The sequence below is a fragment of the Panthera leo genome, chromosome D4 (assembly GCF_018350215.1).
Source record: "Panthera leo isolate Ple1 chromosome D4, P.leo_Ple1_pat1.1, whole genome shotgun sequence".
NCBI lineage: Eukaryota > Metazoa > Chordata > Mammalia > Carnivora > Felidae > Panthera > Panthera leo.
Window position 1 is genome coordinate 90,018,023 of NC_056691.1, and position 20,717 is coordinate 90,038,739.

The 20,717-nt window shown below is 49.4% G+C and overlaps 1 protein-coding gene across 1 annotated transcript in view; it reads right to left on the minus strand.

Moving 5' to 3' along the window:
- The window catches only part of DDX31 (DEAD-box helicase 31), a 72,541-nt gene that overhangs the window by 46,968 nt on the left and 4,856 nt on the right, over positions 1-20,717 (minus strand). The window contains exons 2-14 of the mRNA XM_042912126.1: positions 19,960-20,216; positions 19,778-19,853; positions 18,787-18,830; positions 17,586-17,656; positions 16,539-16,603; positions 10,429-10,473; positions 9,014-9,055; positions 8,239-8,303; positions 6,545-6,664; positions 6,331-6,437; positions 5,087-5,322; positions 4,095-4,271; positions 105-164 (exon numbers count right to left, since the gene is read on the minus strand). Coding sequence (XP_042768060.1) covers positions 105-164; positions 4,095-4,271; positions 5,087-5,322; positions 6,331-6,437; positions 6,545-6,664; positions 8,239-8,303; positions 9,014-9,055; positions 10,429-10,473; positions 16,539-16,603; positions 17,586-17,656; positions 18,787-18,830; positions 19,778-19,853; positions 19,960-20,216 — 1,365 coding nt within the window. The remainder of the gene's footprint in view (positions 1-104; positions 165-4,094; positions 4,272-5,086; positions 5,323-6,330; positions 6,438-6,544; positions 6,665-8,238; positions 8,304-9,013; positions 9,056-10,428; positions 10,474-16,538; positions 16,604-17,585; positions 17,657-18,786; positions 18,831-19,777; positions 19,854-19,959; positions 20,217-20,717) is intronic.

Here is a 20,717-nt window from a genome sequence, read left to right on the forward strand (position 1 = left end):
CTCTCCGTGGGGCTGGCTGCGAGGCCAACCGTCCAGAGGCGAAAACCCGCGACCACCATTACGGGAATTCTCGGCCCCCACGTAGAGTACAGAATGGTACCTACCGTGCAGAGGAGGATGCCGGTCTTGGAATGTGAGAATTCTTCAAACACCGCTGTTCTTTCCTACAGAAACAAGGAAAAACAGGGGCTTACAACTCTGAGGTCAGTCCCAGCAAGGCAGGCTTGGATTCCCATAACCCCCCGCTTCCCAGGGCTCTATCTTTAGGCATGGAGAGGCTTTTCCAAGAAAGAGAAGCAGATTCTTCACATCTCCTCATCAAGACCCTGTCCTTACAGGTCTGGACTTCTCAGGCTATTTGAGGGCAGCACCTCTCAGTAAGACAGGGCCAGGGTGGGCACACCCCTCGGGACGGCCAATACCAAGAGCAGGCGAGGCCAAAGGCCGCAAGTTACTGTACCCCAGGTTCCCAACTCAGAATTTATTCTAAGCACGAGGTCGAGAGGAATAAAGAACCACCACCTTTCCTACAGGGAAATTTTCTTAAAAACTCATTTTAAAGAAAATTTAAAAATTACAATCACCACATATCTTAGCTATACAAAATTGTATATATTTTATAAAAATTTTTTAAATGTCTACTTATTTTGAGAGAGAGAGAGAGAGAGAGAGAGAACGCGCACAAGTGAGCACAAGCAGGGGAGGAGCAGCGAGACGGGGAAACATAGAACCCAAAGCAGACTCCAGGCTCTGAGCTGTCAGCACAGAACCTGACACGGGGCTCGAACCCACGAACGGTGAGATCATGTCCTGAGCCAAAGGTGGACGCTTCACCGAATGAGCCACCCAGACGTCCTGGAAATTATATATATGTTTTAAGTCAGAGGAAGAAACTGAGATCACCCCAGCAAAGCAGGCCCCCACCACGGGCAACACCCTTCGCAGGCGCGTAAACACGTGTTTTCTCAAAAAACACCGCGAGCTCTCAAAAAAGCTGCGTGCTCCTCCCACTGCTACCACGCTGTCGTGTCAGCAGAATACAGACACCCTCCTGTGCCGATCGACACCCCGAATCACATTGCCTCTCGTGGCTACCGAGGCTTCAGCTGAATGGGCACCGTCGTCCAACACCCCGTCCCTGGCAGCTGGGTTTGTCTCCAACTGTTCGCTCTGGCGCCCAATGTTGAGATAAACACCTTCCTAGAGCGTCTGCCGGGTATGTATTTAATTATCCCTTTGGGCTAAAACCCTAAAGGCAGTCTTGCCGCACCGAAGAGCGTCCGCTCGAGAGGCTTGCCGAGGGCACACTCGACGTGGGTTAAGTCACAGCACTGCGAGATGAGACTTGGCCGTGTCTGTCTGTCAGGGACAGGAAAAGGAATATAACCAAGCCACTAAAACTTGGAAAAAAGGAAAAAGGGAGGCCTCACCCTCCCAGTGAGGTCTGGCCCAGCCACCGTGCCACTGGGGCGCACCTCATTCTGGTCCTTCACCTGCATGTCATTCCGTCACGTAACTGGAACCTCCAGGCACACCTCACTTAGGACAGTGGGTAACGACAACCAGCACGCCGAGGGCTACCAAGTCCCGGAGAGTGGCCTACGTCCCACGTGCCTGAACTTCACCCACTCTGCACGACAACCCTAGCAGTCGCACTATCGCCACACCCATTTCCAGACCGAGACACTGAGGCACAGAAAGGTGGAGTCACTTCTTGCCCAAGGGACACACAGCAATACCCACACCCAGGGAGTCGTGTCCCAGAGCCAGTGCTCAGACCCTCGAGAGGACAGCTGGATTTGCCCAGCGTGCCTCACGCTCTTTGTAAGGGTCACTGTAGAGTCAAAATCAGAAAACAAATCAGAAAAGCTCATAAAAGCCTGTAAGACACATCCTACGAACGACGTAACACATTCAGATTTGAGGTAAGGAGAAAACGACCAAACCCGGAGCTTTCCTCACAGCTGTCAGGCAGCTGCTTTTTTTTTTCTTTCCTTTTTTATGTTTATTTATGGGGCGCCTAGGTGGCTCAGCTGGTTGAGTGTCCGATTTGGGCTCAGGTCATGATCTCACAGCCTGGGAGTTCGGCCCCGCGTCGGGCTCTGTGCTGACAGCTCGGAGCCCACAGCCTGCTTTGGATTCTGGGTCTCCCTCTCTCTCTGCCCCTCCCCAACTCATGTTCCCTGTCTCTCTCAAAAATAAACATTAAAAAAATTGTTTTAATAAAGTTTATTTATTTTGAGACAGCAGGAGCAGGGGAGGGGCTTACTCTCTCAAAATAAACAAAATAAACAAACATTAAAGATGAAATGTTTTAAAACAAAACAGACCCCAGCAACTTTTCTCTAATGCTGATAAATGTGGTCAGGGCCACTTTGACCATCAAGGAGACCAAACCAAGGTCGTGTAGAGCCGTGGCCAGGGTGACGAGCCAGGCAGACGGGACCGGGACTATTTTAGCTTAGCGTGGGACAAGACACTTGGCCAGTAAGTCGAAATGCAGAAATACTCCTTCCCACCTTCTGCCCATGTCATGAGAAGGCCGGGAAGGCTAAGCACTCACCAGACAAAATAAGCAGAACGCTAACCGTTCCGGAAAGAGACGGCAGTGGTAATAACGGCACCTACGTTCGTGGAGCGCTCGCGCACCAGGCCCCGTACTCAGCACATCGTCTGCGTTCACTGAGTGAACCTTCACGCCGACCCCATCAAGTGAGTACCGCTATCACCTCCACTTTCGCGGCGCACCAACCGGGGCACAGAGAGTTGACATGCTTTCCTGAGGTCACACCGCCAGTAAAGGCAGAGCCAGGACGAGCGTGCAAGCAGTGCGTCCCAGAGCACACGGCTGTGAGCCTCCTGCAAGAACAGCGCCCTCAGAAGGTGAGTCGATCGGACTGAGATCCTTTAACTACAGAGCCTTTTGCACGATCGATGCACATCCCTAGATCCTTCTGAGTCCACACCCGGCTCCCTCATTGTCCTCACGCCCGCCTGGCACAAGGCCTCTGGTGAAGGAGACCGAGAGGATGAGGCAACGAAGCTTTATCAAAAACCAAACGCTGTAAATGGCATTAAATTATGGAATCGACAGAATCCACCGCATCAGGGACCCTGAAGTTCGTAACATTCACAAGGGCCGGACGATTCAGGAAATTCCATCCGGTCCCGTGGGAAAGAAGCTGGGTCCTTGAGTGACCTTGAGCACGCTCACTTTTCTGAGCCTGCACACTCTTAAATTATTAAACTGACAAAAGCGAGCACGAGAAGGGGGCTGGACCTGACGGCTTTAACGTCTCCCTCAGCTCTAAAGGTGTGTTTTTTACAAACTGGAGCTAGTCAAGCCTTGCTCCGATTCCCGGTTGTCCTTCCCTTGCCCTGACTGAGCGCCCGGTCACCTCCTTCCAGGACAAGATGGCTCCCACTTGCAGGGCCCGCTCGTCCGCCTTCCACGCCGGCGCGCGCCTCACCCGGCTCTCTGCCCACCGCCTGGACGAAACGAGGGCTGTGCCGCTCAGCACCTAAAACCGGGGAGGCGTGACTCTCTCCCTCCTGAACGGCAGTATTACTCAGAGCTGAGACACAACTGAGACCCTGAAGCCCCTCGCCCAACCACGGTGTTAAGAGTGAAGGCGCTGTATCTTGTTGACAATGACAGCAGTCGCGCTCAGCAGTACCATATGGGATCCACAATTTAGCTCCATTAATGCTCTTAATTTGAAGACATCAAGCCCTAATTACACACTGGGTACTAAAAAGGCAAAACCCTTCCCTGGTGCCAGCTACTTAGTGGTACTCTGTTGCCTTAACAGCTGGTTGAGGCAGACTCGGGCCAAGCCAGGCCTCGAGCTCTCTCAGGTGGAAGAGGGCAGCTCCCGGGGCAAGAACACCCGGGAACAAAAGACGCCCTTGCCCGCACCGGCGCGGCGGTGCGATCTGTCCCCAGGTCCAGTGGGTCGCCCGCCCGCCCGAGGCTCGTCCCCTCCTCGCCCGGCGGAGTCCGAGGCGGAAGCCAGAGCCGACCCCGAAAGGCCACGTTCAGGGTCGTCAGACTCGGGCCTGCTCCCGCTCCCGGGGACGGGCGCGAAGCTCACCTCCTGCTCCATGTTGCCGTGCAGCCGCAGGAATTTGAATCTCGTGGAGGCAGATGGTGGCTGCCGTGACGCGGGGGCCCCTGAGCAGGCTGGCAGGGTCTGGAGGAAGAGGCGGTAATAGAACTCCACCAGCTCACAGCTCAAGAAAAAGACGATCATCTTCTGGTCTTTCTCAAACTACGTCGGTACCGAGGGGGAAAGAACCACCACACGCGTTTAAGATTAGGTGACCCTGAAAGGAGTACTTCTCTAAAACACGTCGTCGTGCTGGCCCGGATCTGGAAACCCAGATGACGGACAGCTTTGAATAATTAAAAAAAAAAAAAAAAAAAAAAGTACCACTGATACCACATACGCTCCAAAGAGTAGATGAAAGGAAAGTGACACGGCTACGACTTCGGCCAGGCTTCCCAAATCTGAGCCGCGCAGATGCGCCATGGACCGAGGCCGTGCACTCCCCTTCTTCCCACCCACCCGTGGCTCGCCACACGTGCCCCCGCCTGGCTGGGGCCCCGCAGGCGGTACCTCTGAAGCTTCCTCCTCGAGCCCCTACACCCACTACTTTCCCACACCCCAGAGGAAGTTATCACGTGCGTCCAGTAAGCACAGAAATGCTGAAATCCTTAGAGACCAGGAGCACAGGCTCCCATGTCTGCCTGTATGCAGCCGGTTTCTGCCACCTGTGATGCTCCCGGTCCTCCGTCCCAGCAGAGGATTCAGGTACACTTCATGTCGAATGTGACAGCTATCACTGACCTCTGGGTCTTTACCACAACCCCAGGATGGCTGACTGGTAAAGTCTGCATTTGCAAACACAGTTACAGTGGAAAACGTGTGTGTGTGTGTGTGTGTGTGTGTGTGTGCACGAGAGAGAGAGAGAGAGAGAGAGAGAGAGAGAGAGCGAGCGAGCGCGAACATCCCTCAATTCACTGCTATCAACGCCAGACACAGAGAGAACAGGACCTTCTTCCCTCAACTGAGCTGGTCCCAACCTTGCACTTCTGCAGGATGAAGGCCGCCAGGGAGACGAGCTTCAGTTTGCTGGGAACCAGTGTCACATGCTGATCAAGACTTCCTGGAATCGCGAAGCTGTCCAGCTCATCGTCAGGTGGTAGAGGGGGAACCTGGGGAAGTGTGCCTCGCTCCGGGTCAGACTGCCCATGGTGCTGATCCAGGACAGAAATCCGGACCGGATCGAGCAAGCTGATATCAGCCAGCCGCGTCACACCTTGGAGCAAAGGTGAGATAGGCAAACACTGTGAAACCAGTCCCGTGTGGGCACCCCACGCCCCACGCCCCACGCTTATGAAGAAGCTCCTGTGGGCAATACCTGGGCAGCAAGATCTGCCCTCTGGTCAATCGGCGGGGGTGGGGGGGACTGCTTCCACACCAGCATTTCTAAACTCTGGCCTAGGCAGGCCACTGAAAGGGACAGGAGCAGCTGTCTCCTCCCCACCCCGAAAGGATTCTACGCTCAAGTAAGTTATGAAAACCCTGGTAAAAGGGTCTCACGGGATTCCTTAATCACAGGGTGTTGTGGGTTTACAAGGCTTCTCAGGATCTTTACTGTGTTCGCATGCACCATGAATTTCTAAGACAAGGGAGAAATATGTGGCGTTTCCCAACCTTCTGAGCACAGAATCACGGACTTTCTCTTAAAATGAAGGTTACTTAAGATACACTTGGCGAACTGGCATGCGTGTGCTGTAACAGGGCCAGTTTAACAAGCCAGACCTGAGAAGGTGACAGCGGGGCTGTGTTGTGTGGGTGACTCTGGTGGCTGTGACTTTTCCAAGCCGTAGGGCCCCATCTGTAAAGGAGAGCTCAGAACGTCCATCTCGTGAGGACGGAAAGACAGAAAGGAACTTAAAGAGGTTCAGGGCTCTTCAGCAGAAGGGTGGGCTGAGAACACTCACAATAAAAAGCTCACGAAGCCTCTGGGTAGACGGGAGTCAGCCGTCACCTTTCCTCTCACCCCGCCACGAGCACCGGGAACACTCTCCTTACAGAGACAGCTCTGGACCTGCCCTGCCCTGCCCCCCACACCCCGGGGAGCATGGCAGAGCCTTGCACGACTGGCAGAGGGAGGCTGGGCCTGCAGGGCAGGGGTCCGGAAAGGCAGTCCTTCAGGGACACCGCCCTCCTGACCCTCTATCCCCATCGCTGAGAACCACCGAGGGCAAACAACGTCTAGATCGTTCCTCTTAAGAACAAAGAGCGTGTCTTTTCAACCCACCTTCTGTGAGTGTGGCCGATAGCAACACGTTTTGTCGTTGCTGGCACTCGGCATTCACGGCATTGAGTATCACTGTGATATCCTTTTCAAAACCCAAATCCAGGATTCTGTGGTTTCAAGAGAAGGGATTTTACTCCGCATGCAAAGTGAAGGCTGCAACGAGAGCACAAATGGCTCGCTGCTCCTACCGTTCATGCTTCCGGGCGAGGCTCACCTGTCTGCTTCATCCAAAATCAGCCACCGTATCCGACTAAAATGAATGTTCTTTGTGGATTTGATATGATCCACCAGTCGCCCAGGAGTCGAGATAAGGATATTTATTCCTTTGCGGAGTCTGTTTAAAATTACATATCATAAAAGTAAATCAAATGGGGCTGTATCAACAGAAAACACAGGAAGAAGGCACAGGAGGCAGATTCATTTCTAGCACCAATGTGCACAGCTTGAAGTCATGGCAAACAGGATGACAAATGGATATGAAGATACATTTGAGTTTCCATTTCCCTCAAAGTTTCTCTTGTCTAGAAGGTGATTATTAAGATCCGACATCATATTAAAATCATAAATGCAGTAACTCTGAAAAGAATCTTTACTGTATAATCCGGTGCCCTTTAGCTGGTTCGTGGATCCTTTCTAGGACATTCCAGAAAGATGGTCACCTAGCCTGTTCGTTCTTGAAGGTTTCTGCGCCACGGAAACTCCAGTCTAAATGAGTTACCGCAGGCCAATGTGGTCTAATGGCTAGAATGGTTTCTTACACTGAACCTGTGTTTGTAGCCTCCATACAACGGGTGCCTAACTTTGTCCCACAGACTAGGGAGAATACATCTCAGTTCTTACTCCCAAACACCCTTTACTCCATATTTCCATAGCAATACAAGCTTCTAATTTTTAGCTGAGTGTATTTTCCAGCCTCTCTTGAAGTTAAATTTGGTCGTATGCCTAATGTTCAAGCGATGGGATAAAAGGATAAAGGGAATATGCAAAACCCACAAATATCTCTGGAGGGAGGAGGGAGGATTATCTTTGTTCCCGCTGGCAGGGAACAAGATGTAATGGCTGGAGCTCTAGCAACTCGCTAAGACTATGGAGTACACTTAAAAATGGAAGCCTCACTTAATGGCACAAAGAGGCAGAAGGAACCTGGTTCCTGACTCCAGAGCCTCATGCAGGCCCTGGATGCGTTACCGTCAGGCTTCTTAGATGTGAAAGGAAAATACAACCGCCATATTGTTTGTGCCACTGCTGTTTGTTGTTGTCGTTATTTACAGCTGAACCAAATCTAACCAATACCTTTAGGTTTCAAGTTTAGTATTTACTCCTCAGTTACAAACTACAGGCAGAGCTGGGTGTTACTACTAAGCGTTAAGCTACAATACAATAAAAATGTTTCAGAAAGAATCCAGACAACCTGGGATTTATCTGTGGCAACGTTTTCTCCTGAAATTACCCATCACCAGTTCCTATACAGAATCAGGAATCACTGTTTTGGATATAAAAAGCGAAGTGTAAAGCATTACATGTGAGTTTAGTGTCTCGCCTTTGTAGAGCCAAATGACAAGCCCCCAGACTCCCGATGTGCACAAAAGAGAGTCACCGAGGGGGCTGGATACCAAACAAGGGGGGCCAAGGGATGCTGGGTGGGGAGAGAGGATGGTAAGCAGGTGGGGAGTATGGTTACCGACCACGTCGGAAGGGAACCCCTGTGGGCTCATCGGTATTTCCTAAGACAGCACCGCCTACAAGTGACAGGTCCCCACTGCCTCAATCTGTTCCTCCGCTCTGGGACTAGGAAGCACAGGAGGAAACAAGACTCTCTCCAGGTTTAGAAGGACCAGGTCTCATTGAATAGGAAGGCAGAACAGACAGACTCAGACAGGAACGGACCATAAACCAGGCTCCGCATACCTGGCCTTTTCGGATTTCTTCCTCTCTCCGCCCATGAGCACCCCAGGCACGATCCAGGTGAACGGCTACAGGAAGACACCAGATGAGAATCAGAGCAGAGCCCCCTTCCCTGCAGACACAGAGACCGAATCCAAGGTCTTCTCCCCTAAAGACGCTGGGAGGGAAGACCTAGGCTTCACTGCAGACGCCGTTCCCGGGCATCGCCCGCCCCAGTGACGGGCAACAGCCACTTAAGTCACAGCTCCGGAACTGGCTCCCGGTGCTGTGAGAGGAACAGAGGCTTTCTCAGGGATTCAAACAGCTTCTCTGCCTTGCCCCGTTGAGGCCGAGTGGAGAACACATTTGACCTAAGCACAGCCCTTCCTTACTCCCCACCCCTGACAGAAAGAAGGACAGATCAATTCTCGGCTTGGCAGGCGCTGGCTCTCCTTTCTTAAACCCGACGTGCAGCTTTCTGCTAGCTTCCCACGTGCTCACTTCGGTTATACCTGTGAGTCTCCACGCGTGCCTTGTTAGGGACTATGGTGAACAGATTACAGGACTCCAAGCACCAGGAAACCCCAGTAATCTAAGCTAGAAATCGGCAGTTGGTCAACTTCGGATCAGTCAAAACCTACAAACTATACCTGGGGAGAGCAGAGACGCCCGCCCAAGCAACAAAGCGAAATTAAAATAATTCCTTGCTTTTTGAAAACAAAGGTAAGACTGGCAGACTTCTCTTTTCTCAAAAAGTCAGGAAAAAAAGGTAGAAAACTGGACTCGTGGCCCGCCTTACCTTAAGCAGTTTCTGGACAGTGTTGAAGCTTTGCAGAGCCAGCTGTGAGGAGTGAGCAGTTACAGATACTGAGCAAGGTTGTTCCCACCCGCCCCCCCCCACCCCCCCCCTCCGCCCCCACCTCCCCAATCTTTTAAAAAAAATTTAGACAACATGAAGTGATCAGATCCCAACCTGGACCTTAAGTTAAGATTTCAGGGAAAAAAAAAAAAAAAATCTGATCCACAGAATCTTCTCAGAGAATATACCTCGCTCTCAGACCACGTCTGAAAGCTGCCAGTTTGGAGACTTGGGCAGAGAGGCCGCGTCCATTCCTTGGACACACACAGAAACAGTGTTGTGTGCTCCCTCTGCTGGCTCAAATTCCCAGAGTGCCACACAGAGAACCACGAGCCTACGGTGCACGTGGATGGGGAAGCGTGCAGCATCGCCCTGGACGTGCCTCTCTTTAGGAAGAGAGGAAAACAGAACGTGCAGGAAGGAGTCCCCTGGAGGAGCAATCGACAGGCGAGCCTCTGGGCACCTTGCTTTCAAGGTGGCGTCAGGTATCCTTGGAGTACGCCTCACGGAGCACCGAGAGACGGTCACTCCCGAGTTTATTAAAGGAACAGAATCTAACAAGCCCAGTGGAGACCAGAGGAAGTGAAAATTAACGTAGGTTATAACCATTAACCACCATAAGAAAGCCTCAACACAATCCCTTTATCCAAGCGCATGTACAGAGTTCCCACATGCTTAGTATTCACGACGCGTCCCAGGGAAGTAGCAAGTTTGCCGCTGTGAAAATTTAAATAGCTCCACGCCTGCTCCTTCCCAGGACTGAGCTGAGAAAGGGCACTGCAGGCTGTGTAAGGCTGTGTTAACAGGCTGACTGGAAACCTCCATCTCCGCGATCAACTCTCCGCAAGGAAGTGATTAGCATTTGATAGAGAAAACCGGTGCCCTAATCTACACTTGCCTCCGTAGGCAAATAAACTAGATCAGACAGAAGAGATTCCCACCAAGACCGAAGAAAAATGTCTAGAAGCTTAACTTGCAAGAACAAGTAAAATTCTTGGTACCATGGCCTCTTTAAAAACAGTTCACGTTAGGGCTGACTGCTCTAATTTTTAATTAAGCTATAAAAGAAACAAAAAAGTCTAACAATGTCATTATTTTAATTCCTTTTAAAAGGACAGAGGCTTATCGTGTCATTAGTTTTTAGACACCAGGGAAATGCTTTTCCATACTTAGCTTATGATTTTCACAGAGTCTTTGAATTTTTCTTCTTAACAGGAACCAGAGGGATGGTCCCAGGCCAAGGTAAGGGTGCAGCAGGGAGAAAAATGGTAAAACCCACTTTTAAATTCGAACGGGTCTCACTCTCAGAAGGAAAGCACTTGCTTAAAAGGCGTCCTGACAGTGAGGCTGCTTACCTCTCTCGTTGGCACCAGCACCAGGGCATAGGGGCCATCACTGCGCTGTGGACACAGAAGGAAAGAAACACCATGAGTCAATGAACGAAGGTCACGGGACTCCGGTGGACAGAACCCGAGGGCGGCCACTCGCAAACATCAGAAGCGTCTCATGAGAGAAGGGGACTACGATGCCCACTACTCTTCTCATGCAACCTTGTTCTAAAGGTTCTGCCTTGGGGCGCCTGGGTGGCTCAGTTGGTTGAGCGTCCGACTTCAGCTCAGGTCACGATCTCGCAGTCTGTGAGTTCGAGCCCCACGTCGGGCTCTGTGCTGACTGCTCGGAGCCTGGAGCCCGCTTCGGATTCTGTGTCTCCCTCTCTCTGCCCCTAACCCACTCGCATTCTGTCTCTGTTTCTCTCAGAAATAAATAAACATTAAAAAAAATTTTTTTTAAAGATTCTGCCCCATGCGGTCAGACAAGAGAAAGAAAATACGTATAAAACTGGAAAGTAGGAGACAATTAGATGACAAAACTGACAAAATTGATTGACTGTCATCTAATTGATGACATCTAATTTAGGACAGTTTATCCTAAAAAACAAAACAAACCAAAAATCTACTACAAGAAAAGACAACTCAGTCAAGTAGCTGAATACAAACTTAATACACACAAATTACAGTCTTCTGACATAAAAAAGTTAGAAAATACAATGGAGGGGGGAATCACCCAAGAGGCAGCAGCGGGAAGAACAGGAAGGCTGACAAAAAAATGTACAAAATGCTTGTGACAGAAACTGTAAAACCCTTCTGAGGAGCATAAAGTAAAATGTGAATAAATGGGAAACCATATCCTATTCTTGGATAAGATGGCTCCTTATCACAAATGAGCCAATTGTAAGTCAACCCATTAACGTAACTCGACCCTAAGAAAGCTGCCACAAGTCTGCACATATACACACGCGCATATAAAATAACACATATGCACAAGCTGACTTCAAAGTTCCTATGAAAAATCAACGTGCAAGAATAACCAAAACATGTCCGAAAAACAACAGATGTTAAAACGATTTAGAACTACCATAACATGAATAATGGACAGCAGCATACAGAGATCACAGCAGCAAACCGAGTCTAGAACAGAATCAAATACACGCAGAACTGTATGAAATAAGGTGCATTTTGCGTCAGTAGAGAAAAGATAAATTGTTCAGAGACTTCACAAGCAAACAAAGTTAGAGAAGTTGGAACTAAGTTGGCCATTTTACAGACGACATAAATCTCAGAAACTATACAACATCAATACATTTTATAACATAAAAACTTTTAACTTTAGAATGGGCAAACAGTGACTAAATAAAATCAAGTAATAAACGACAAAACGAGGGGAGAGAAAGGGCCAGTTTCCTTCACATAAGGCCTATAATTCAATGAAAAAATGAAAACAAAAAGACCACAACGACTTACATAGAAAAATGGAGACAGGACACAAGTAGCTAATTTACGGACGTGAGAATTCAAGACATGGCTTTTACACATGCAAAGAGATGCTCAACTCCACTGTCAAATGAGCAAAACAAAGCAGCCGATGGTGTCACTAGGGCACGGGTGAGCAGGGACTCCTGTTCCGTCGTGGGGAGAACGCAAAGTGGCTTAACCCATTTGGAGTTCAGTGCGGGGGGCGGGGCGCCTGGGTGGCTCGGTTGGTTAAGCATCTGGCTTCAGCTCAGGTCATGATCTCACGGTTCATGAGTTTGAGCCCCACACAGGGTGAGGTTCATGAGCTTGAGCCCCACTTCTCTCTTTGCCCCTCACTCACTTGCACCCTCTCTCTCTCTCAAAAAAAAAAAAAAAAATTAAAAAAAAATAATAAAGTTCAATTGTGGCGTTATCCACTGAATAAAAATGCCGCTCCCACCGTCAGGGGTTTCTTTAAAAGATACACCCGTAAGTGTACGTAAAAAAGTAAACTATTTTACAGACTGTATTTGTAACAGTCTCGTTTGTAGTGAAATACTGGATGGAAGGGAATGGAAGGGAAGTCCTACCAGTGAGGGGCTGACGCCCTAACTCGGGGTACCCCCACGCAGTGGGACACCAGACGGCCGTGAAAAAAACAAGGCACGTGGGCACGGTACTGCTAAGAAGCCATCCCAAAGCGTGTTAAGTGAGCACCAACCAGCAAGGCACAAACATCATGTACCGCAAGCAACCTCCTGTGTTATCCCCCAAACACCACAGAAAGAAACACAGAAGCTCTGGCTGAGGGGGAAGGGGCCTGTGCGCCCCCGCACTCGCTCTCTCTGCAGAGACCAGCCCTGGGAGGGCCACCAGACGAGCACAAGGGCATCGCGTCCCCAGAGAGCCCTGCCATGCGGGCGACAGGGACTGCGAGGACTGACTTCTCACCGTGTATTTTCTGGTACTCTTTTGATCTTGTAACGCGTACACTGTATCTAAAAATATACGTGTAAAAAAAACCAAAAAGTAGCCTGAGAAAGGCCCCAAAGTCAGCGGTGACTTGCACCTCCAAAGTGCTCGCAGACACTCAGGACTTAATCAAAACCGTGTCAGGGCAGAAGCTAAGTGTGGATTTAGAACAGGTTCAATTACAAGTATGGATTTCATGTTTTGCATTGGAAACATTTACCCACAAGGAGGAAAGGATTTGGAATTCAAACTCGAGCCGCCTGTCCTCGACGTCAAGTCTGCGAGGCTGTGCTGAGGCCCAGGCAAGAACGGTAAACATGTTAGTACAACGGTATCAGCGTGCCACAGTGTGACGTTACGAGATTCTGACATTTCAAAAGGTGTTACTACACGCAGAAGAAGAAAGAAAAATCAATTCCTCGCAGGGCAGAAGTGAGCAAAGAAGGATGGTTGTGTTGTTTAAAAAAAAAAAAAAAATCAGAGCCCAAATAACCGAAAGAGCAAAAACACAGAAAGGCAATCCGTTCTCATTCCATCGCCAAAGTAATTTAAGACTCTGCTGGGGGCCTTGAGCTTCCTGCTCCCTCCAGATCGGTTTTTTACAGGTCAAATCATTTCACAATGAACTCCAAGGGTCCCTATTGAATATTATTTGAAACGAGTGAATTAAATTTGGGCTTAGAGAACTCTTCATACAGAAAACTTCAGTCTTGAATAGAATGAGTCGTTACTGACATTAAAATACACGCGGTAAAGAAAAACCACCACGTGGCTTGTGAACGTCTCTGTAGAGCAGCAGAGAACATCACTGCCTTGCAAACCAGCCCCGCGCCCACGTGGTGATGCTTCCCAAGCTTCCGCGTGCGTCCGCTCAGAAGCTCGCGGCAACCCCGGCGGACCGCGCTGCCGTCGGCTCCACCCACCGGTGACGTCACCGAGGCAGAGAAGGATGGAACGATTTGCCCGAGGACACGCTCAGACCCAGGACGCCGCCTGCCTCAGGTGCGGGATCCCACCTCTCTCGTCCTCGGTCCACGGGCCTATGAGACGAGACGGTGGGGCTGGAACCACAGGACCCGTTCCCGCTCAAATAGTCCCAAGCTCTTCAACGATACGTGTGTAAATAACAACCCGCTGCTCTCAGGGAACTGTCCTAACACGTATAAACGGATGAGACTTTACCACATCGTTGCAATACTTGGCCTTTCCTCTCCAGCTGGGTAGCGGTACAACGCCAAGTCCTTTGTATGAATGATCTTACTGTGAGGTGCCCAATGGGAAGAAAACATTGGTCACCTGTAGGAAATACATTCCTCACTCGTCCACGTCAGAGGAAATCGGTATCAGCAGTTCAAGTATCTTTCTTGTCTCTTCACACGCGCGTGCACACACACAGTACTATTTATGCAGCCAGATCACCCAGTACATACTGTTTTATCCTCTGCCCTTTTTTTTAAAAAATTTTTTTAACGTTTATTTATTTTTGAGACGAGAGAGACAGAGCATGAATAGGGGAGGGGCAGAGAGAGAGGGAGACACAGAATCTGAAACAGGTTCCAGGCTCTGAGCTGTCAGCACAGAGCCCGACGCGGGGCTCGAACTCACGGACCGCGAGATCGTGACCTGAGCCGAAGTCGGACGCTCAACCGACTGAGCCACCCAGGCGCCCCTCCTCTGCCCTTTTTTGATTAACGTGTAAAAACACCTGTCAAGTTCACAAAGAGTAACTGAAAAAAATACCAGTTTTAATGGCTATGTAAGGTTCCATCACTTGGATGTTGTGTAGCATTTCAGGGTTTTTTTTAAAATTTCTTTTTAATCTTTACTTTTTTTTTCAAGAGAGAGTGAGCGAGCGAGCAAGCATGAGTGGGAAAGGAACAGAGAGAGGGAGACACAGAATCCGGAGCAGGCTCCAGGCTCTGAGCTGTCAGCACAGAGCCCGACCTGGGGCTCGAACTCAGACTGCGAGATCATGACCTGAGCTGAAATCGGATGCTCAACCGACTGAGCCACCCCGGCGCCCCGGACTTTGGTTTTATTGATTTAAAATTATGTAAATAAATTTTAAGTAAAATTTAAATATTCACTTTGAAATGAATTTAAGCTTACAAAAAAATTACACAGATTATACAAAGAACTCTCTTCTATCCTGCTCCCAGCTTCCTTAGGCAGTATCGATTCCCAAAATCCCAGTACAAGGATCAAACCCAGGAAATCAACGCTGATAAGCTATTATGAGTGAATTTATCTACAAACTGTACTCCGATCTCACTGACTGACTTATTAACGTCCTTTCCCCAGACTAGGATCCGATTCAGAACCACATGGTTGCATTTAGCCACTACGTCTCCTTCACCGCTTTTAACCAGGGGCAGTTCTTCAGCATTTCTTTGTGTTTGTTTTGTTTTGTTTTTCTGTGACCGTAATACTTTTGAAGAGTAATGGCCAGTCACTTTGCAGAATGTCTCTTGATTCGGGTTCGTCTGATGCTTGCTCATGATTAAATTTGGGCCAGAAAGCCACAGAAGGGACGTCGTGCCCTCTGGGCACCTGTCTGGAGGGAGGTGCGTGAGGTCAGCACATCTGCGCGCTGGTCATGCCCACGCTGACCACCGGGGTGAAGGCGGTGACAGCCAGGCTTCCCCATCTTCCCCATCATAGAATTGCTGTCTTCCCCTTTGGGATTAAGAGGGGTCTTGTAGGGAGATGCTGGGAGACCCAGTAAATATCCCAGTTTTCATGCCGCTTTCATCCACTCCTTTCAGCGCGTGCCGATCCCTGTGGGGGCGGTACAACTAAGGCATCTGCCAGATGGCGACATTCTACTTCCGTCACTTCTGTGGATGTCCGGAGGAAGTCTACTGGAAGGAAGGCCTTTCCTTCTCCCGTTTCTCTATTTATTCAGTAACTTATTTGTATCCGTTTGTCCCGGTGGGCATAGGTTTTAGCCCCTGGGCTGCAACCCGATGCTATCGCTACTTGTGTAGTCCCTCAGTATCAGGCAGGCTTGGTCCACGCCTAACTCTGTGTGTTCACACGGAGAAGAAAAGTAACCAATCAGCTCTCCTCAGCTGCTTGGGCACCCACCTCACCTCCTATTTCAGATCTCGCCCTGTCCTTCCTACTGAGGATAACCAGGGACATATCTGTGGGACTCTGGGCGGGGTTTTGAGATGATGCCTGTGCCTCCGGAGCCTGGCAGTTAACTGGCCTCCTGGGGAACCCAATTCTGGCCCCTGTGGCCCAAACGCTAACTAAATGCGCCTCCCAGCTAAAGACAAGACTCCACCATTGTTCCCGAGCCTCCATTTCTTTCTGTAAAATTAGATGAACAGAAATACCTGTAACTCGTTGGGCCTGGGGAGGTGGGGGGAGGGGCGGCGGCGGCTAGGACTTGAGAAGATGACACTTTGCCAAAGCATCCGGCACAGTGTATGACACACAAGGAGCATTGATTTTACAAACGCTCCCTGTTGGATGTGCTGTGATGATTACAAAATACAGTTATTCTATTCTACTCTGGGCACAGTCTTCAGATGCAACATGTTTATAGGACATAAACATCAATGAATGAATTAAAAAAGAGGCAAGAAAACAACGCTAAATGAAAACAGAGTCTTTTGGTCCCAGTGGTACTGCTTTGGTTCAGTTCCATGGTTGCTTACGTACCATGAGCAGTAAAAGAAACACACTATACTCACCTGTATTTTTGATTTCATCGCTTGAAGAGACTGGACCACAGGGATACAGTAGGCAAGCGTTTTACCTTTCAAAAAAGTACAGAAGCAATTAAAATCACAGGCCCCAGAAGATGGAGGGAGGGCGAAGGCAGTAAAGAAAACGGTCTCTGCTATCTTTGGGCAGCACTACAAGCCAGGGACAGGCAAAGTGTTAAGTCCTACATCCAAGAGCGGTAAAGGCAGCATCTGCCCCCCTGCCATGACTCCCAATGTTGCTCTGTGAACGCACTACTTCCAAAAACACCCCGCAGCTTCAGCTTCAGCTCCTTTCTCCAGCCAAGAAGGGAGACAATGACACATTTCCCAAGTTACACAAAAGCTCAACTGGATGACTATCCTTCAAAGCCAGAAAACTCCTCCTCTAAAGTCATCCTTAATCACTCCAATGAGCCTCCTGGTCAAGTGAATGATGTGGGCAGCACCGAGGTGTTTAGAAGCCAGTCTGAACCCCAGAGCTAGCCTCTAAAGACCAGGAAGAAACCAAGGAATGGCAAAAGCCACCAGGTGGGTGGCCGAGCTGGGGGGAAGTGGAGAACAGCCAATTAGCCCCGTGCAGGGCACAAGAGGCTCACAAGAACACGTCTACAGACGATGAGGAACAAGCAAAATCTGTGCTCCACGTTGCAGCAAAACAACTAGCATCCAATCAGTGCGTGCTCATGTTGCACCATGCTTTATTCTAAGAAACTATTTATCCCCCACTGGAGGGAGGACGGGCAGCTCGAGCCACAGACGGTGGACTGGGCAGAGCCCTGACAGAGGCTCTGCAGAGCGAGAGCAGAACCTGGCCAGGTCCGATCACTCCTGATCACAGCACCATCAGCCACCCCCTTCCTTTCGCCGCAACAACAAATTCAGGGCCCTAATCGAGAGCAAGCATGGCCTCCCCTCCTCCCCCCAGAAAGCAAAGCAGCCGCCACCACAGATGGCCATCTCGCGACGTGACCTACAAGGTGACTGTGGCCTTGGTAGCGGGGGAAGAAGGACAGAAGTTAAATGATGACTGACCTGAGCCCGTCTGAGACCTCACCAGAGCATCTCTGCCCTCCAGCAACACGGGAATACTTTGCTTCTGAACGCTTGGGCCACCCAAAAGAGAGAACACAGGCTCGTCTGTGATGTTTTACCCTGTCGTGTTTACAGGCAGAGAAGCAGGACACACAGATCGCAACCGCCCCCACGCGTCGCTTGTCTGCCAACTGCCACCCTGGAGTATCGAGACATTCGAGCGAAGTTGCTGAGGAGCTTCTGACGGCTGGAGGAGTAAAACCTCAATTAAATTTCTGGAACTCAGTTGAAAATGCTGAGGCAAGCCAGAGCCTGGCCATTCTGGCAGACTGATTTAAAAAAAAACAAAAAACAAAAAACAAAAAACAAAGGGACAGGCGTGGTGACAAGCTGGAGCTACCACGAGAGCATAGCACACATGCCCCTGCCTCCCGTGGCAGACGTTGTGGGAAGAGTCCCACGCCAAAGGGTACAAGAAATCTCGTGAGCCATCCTGATAGCCTGGAGCTCTTCGCACTCTCCAGAACACCAAGGTGCACTAGGATGTGTCCACATGTGTACTTAAAAACAAACAACAAAAAGGGCACAGAATTCATTTAAATTTGGTCGATGAAACTGAATAAAAAAATTGGGGAGGGGGCTCCTTATTTCATTCCTCAATACTCATCAATTTGCACCTATGAGTAAAATGTGATGACTAATAAAATGTAAACACGCATAGGTGCTCACAAAAAGGAAGTTCACCTCTGCTCTACGCCTTTTACTATTCCATTTTCCAGAACCGTCATTATTGAACATTCAAAAAATTTTTTCAATATCCCGCTCTATCCAATCAAATACCTACTCCTGTCTTTTTGGTTACCTCTAATTCTTACTAGTAAACAATGACATGAGAAATTTTGCATCGTGGACATGTTATTCTCAGGGAAGCATGGACGGCAGCAGGATCACATGGAGACCATCATCTGGACCAGTTTAGAGCTGAGAACAGGAGTAGATGGGGACTCAGCCTCTCCATTTAACAAGTGAGGGAACTGAGTGGCTAAGTGATGCGTCAGGCCCTCGATGGGCAGCAATCTGGCAGTGTTCTCTAACACCAAGACAAAAATGTGCTCTGTATGCCACAGATAATTCAGATCTCATCTGGTTACAGCCATCCAAGTTTTAAGAAAATCAAGACTGGCCTCGAACCCTTCCTTACCTGGTCATGCTAGTCATGTTTAAGACCGTATTTATTGTGGAAATCTAAAAGAGAACACAAAAAATAAATATTTTTAACTTCTGACTTTTTGGTAAAAACCCATTTAATGAAAAAAGAAGATACTGGGAAAAAACTGATGACTATGTTCAAGTCAAGTTCTTCCAACCCGGTGAGTCTCGCCTGGGGGTGGTTCCGCTCCACCCCTGCGCCCACACAGGTGGCAACATCTAGAGAGATTTTCAGTGGCTACAAGTGGGGCCAGGGACACGACTGGAATCAAGTGAGTAGAGGCACGGGTGTTGCTGGACATCCTATCACACACAGGACAGTGCTCATGACAAAGAGTTATCCATCCCCAAATGCCCACAGCACGACCCTGCTCGATGTCCCTGCTCAAACCCGTAGGTGCGAAAACAGCTTACGTAAGGCACCCTGAAGGACTAAGTGAGCTGTGACCACAGGAGCAAAGGAAAACCAGATTCCCTAAAAGTTAACGCATTTTTCTCTCCTTACTCATAAATAAGAGCAGAAACTTCACTCATGGTTAAATTAAAAAAAAAAAAAAAAAAAAAAAAGGGCCCATCTGTTTGTAGAAAACGTGTGTTAAAACAGCCCCGTCTTCTTCAATTCTTTGTAACAGGCTACCCTTGAGACACAGATGCCAGCTCAGTCCCCTCTCCCATCCAGATCAGCCTCCGCGTCCCATCTACCCATGACTGGGAGCCTGTCCTAGGCACATTAGGTGAACTGTCTGGCCTAATTTGAATTAGGTGAGGGGAGTGTTTGGTTCCTTAAAAAGTGGGTGGGGATGGAGGTTGGGACAGTGAAGAGTAACGTAAGCTCACTGGGATTATCCCAGAAGAGCGTCTCATCAGTCTGACTTCACTCAGGTAGCTGGGAGCAGAGATAACCACTCTTTTGCTCTCTAGACATTCCGAATGAATAACCACATCGAAAAAACCGACCACACGAGACACTGAGAGCTACTTACTAAATGTGGGTGGAGGTCCAGTTGGTGAAAAGCGTCTGAGGTGAACACCTGTTCTTGCACCTGCTTTACTACAGGTCTGCAAATGACGAACAAAACCCGGGCATCAGTTCCAATCAACAGAGCAAAAGGCGGAATACACTTCGCTCCTCTTATTCCCGAAGTGCATCTGTGCCTGAACATACCTGTGGAGCTCTGGAATTTCGGGGTTGTTTTTAAATAACGAAGAAGTCCTAATGCATGGTTTCTGCTCTCGGTTTTTACCGCTCACACCAACCAAAGATTCATTCGGAGAAAATGTTTTCTGTGCCTTCCCCTTAAAAGTCCTTTGTGCTTCTTCAGCAGCAGCTTTCTTGGCTGGGAGAAACGCCGCCGCGTTCCTCCGCTTCGCTGGGGGAGCCTCACTGGATGCTCGGTACTTTCTTTTGGTAGCCTCTGCTTGCTGCGTTGTTCCCAAAAGGAAAGAGCGACAAGAGATGCATTAGTCCATGAAGACAGACCTCACAGTGAAGCCTGACTGCCCACAGAATTGCCTCTCTCCCTGCAGAGATCATTACGCCCCATATGTCGAGCAACAGTTTAGGGTCTGCAATCAGATTCTTTGACTCAGCTTTTTCCCCCCCAAAAAGAAAAAAAAAGACACCAAACCCCCAAACATCTCAGCTCATTCATCCCCTAGACCTCACCATCCATCTTAACTATCAACTCAACCAAGATGAGGGTAAGGATAGAGAAGGGAGAAACCTTTTGGGGGCTGAACATTACCAAATGGGAGTCTCCGTTAAGGGAAGAGAGAACCCACCTTGTGAAGTGTGCCCGCTAGATCAATCCGTTTCCCTGGATGTCCATCTACACAACAAGAACAGGGGAGGGGAGCGCATCCTCTCTCTCCACCAACAAAGCCTGTTGGTGACTATACGTGGGAGGCTGCATCCCAGCTCAT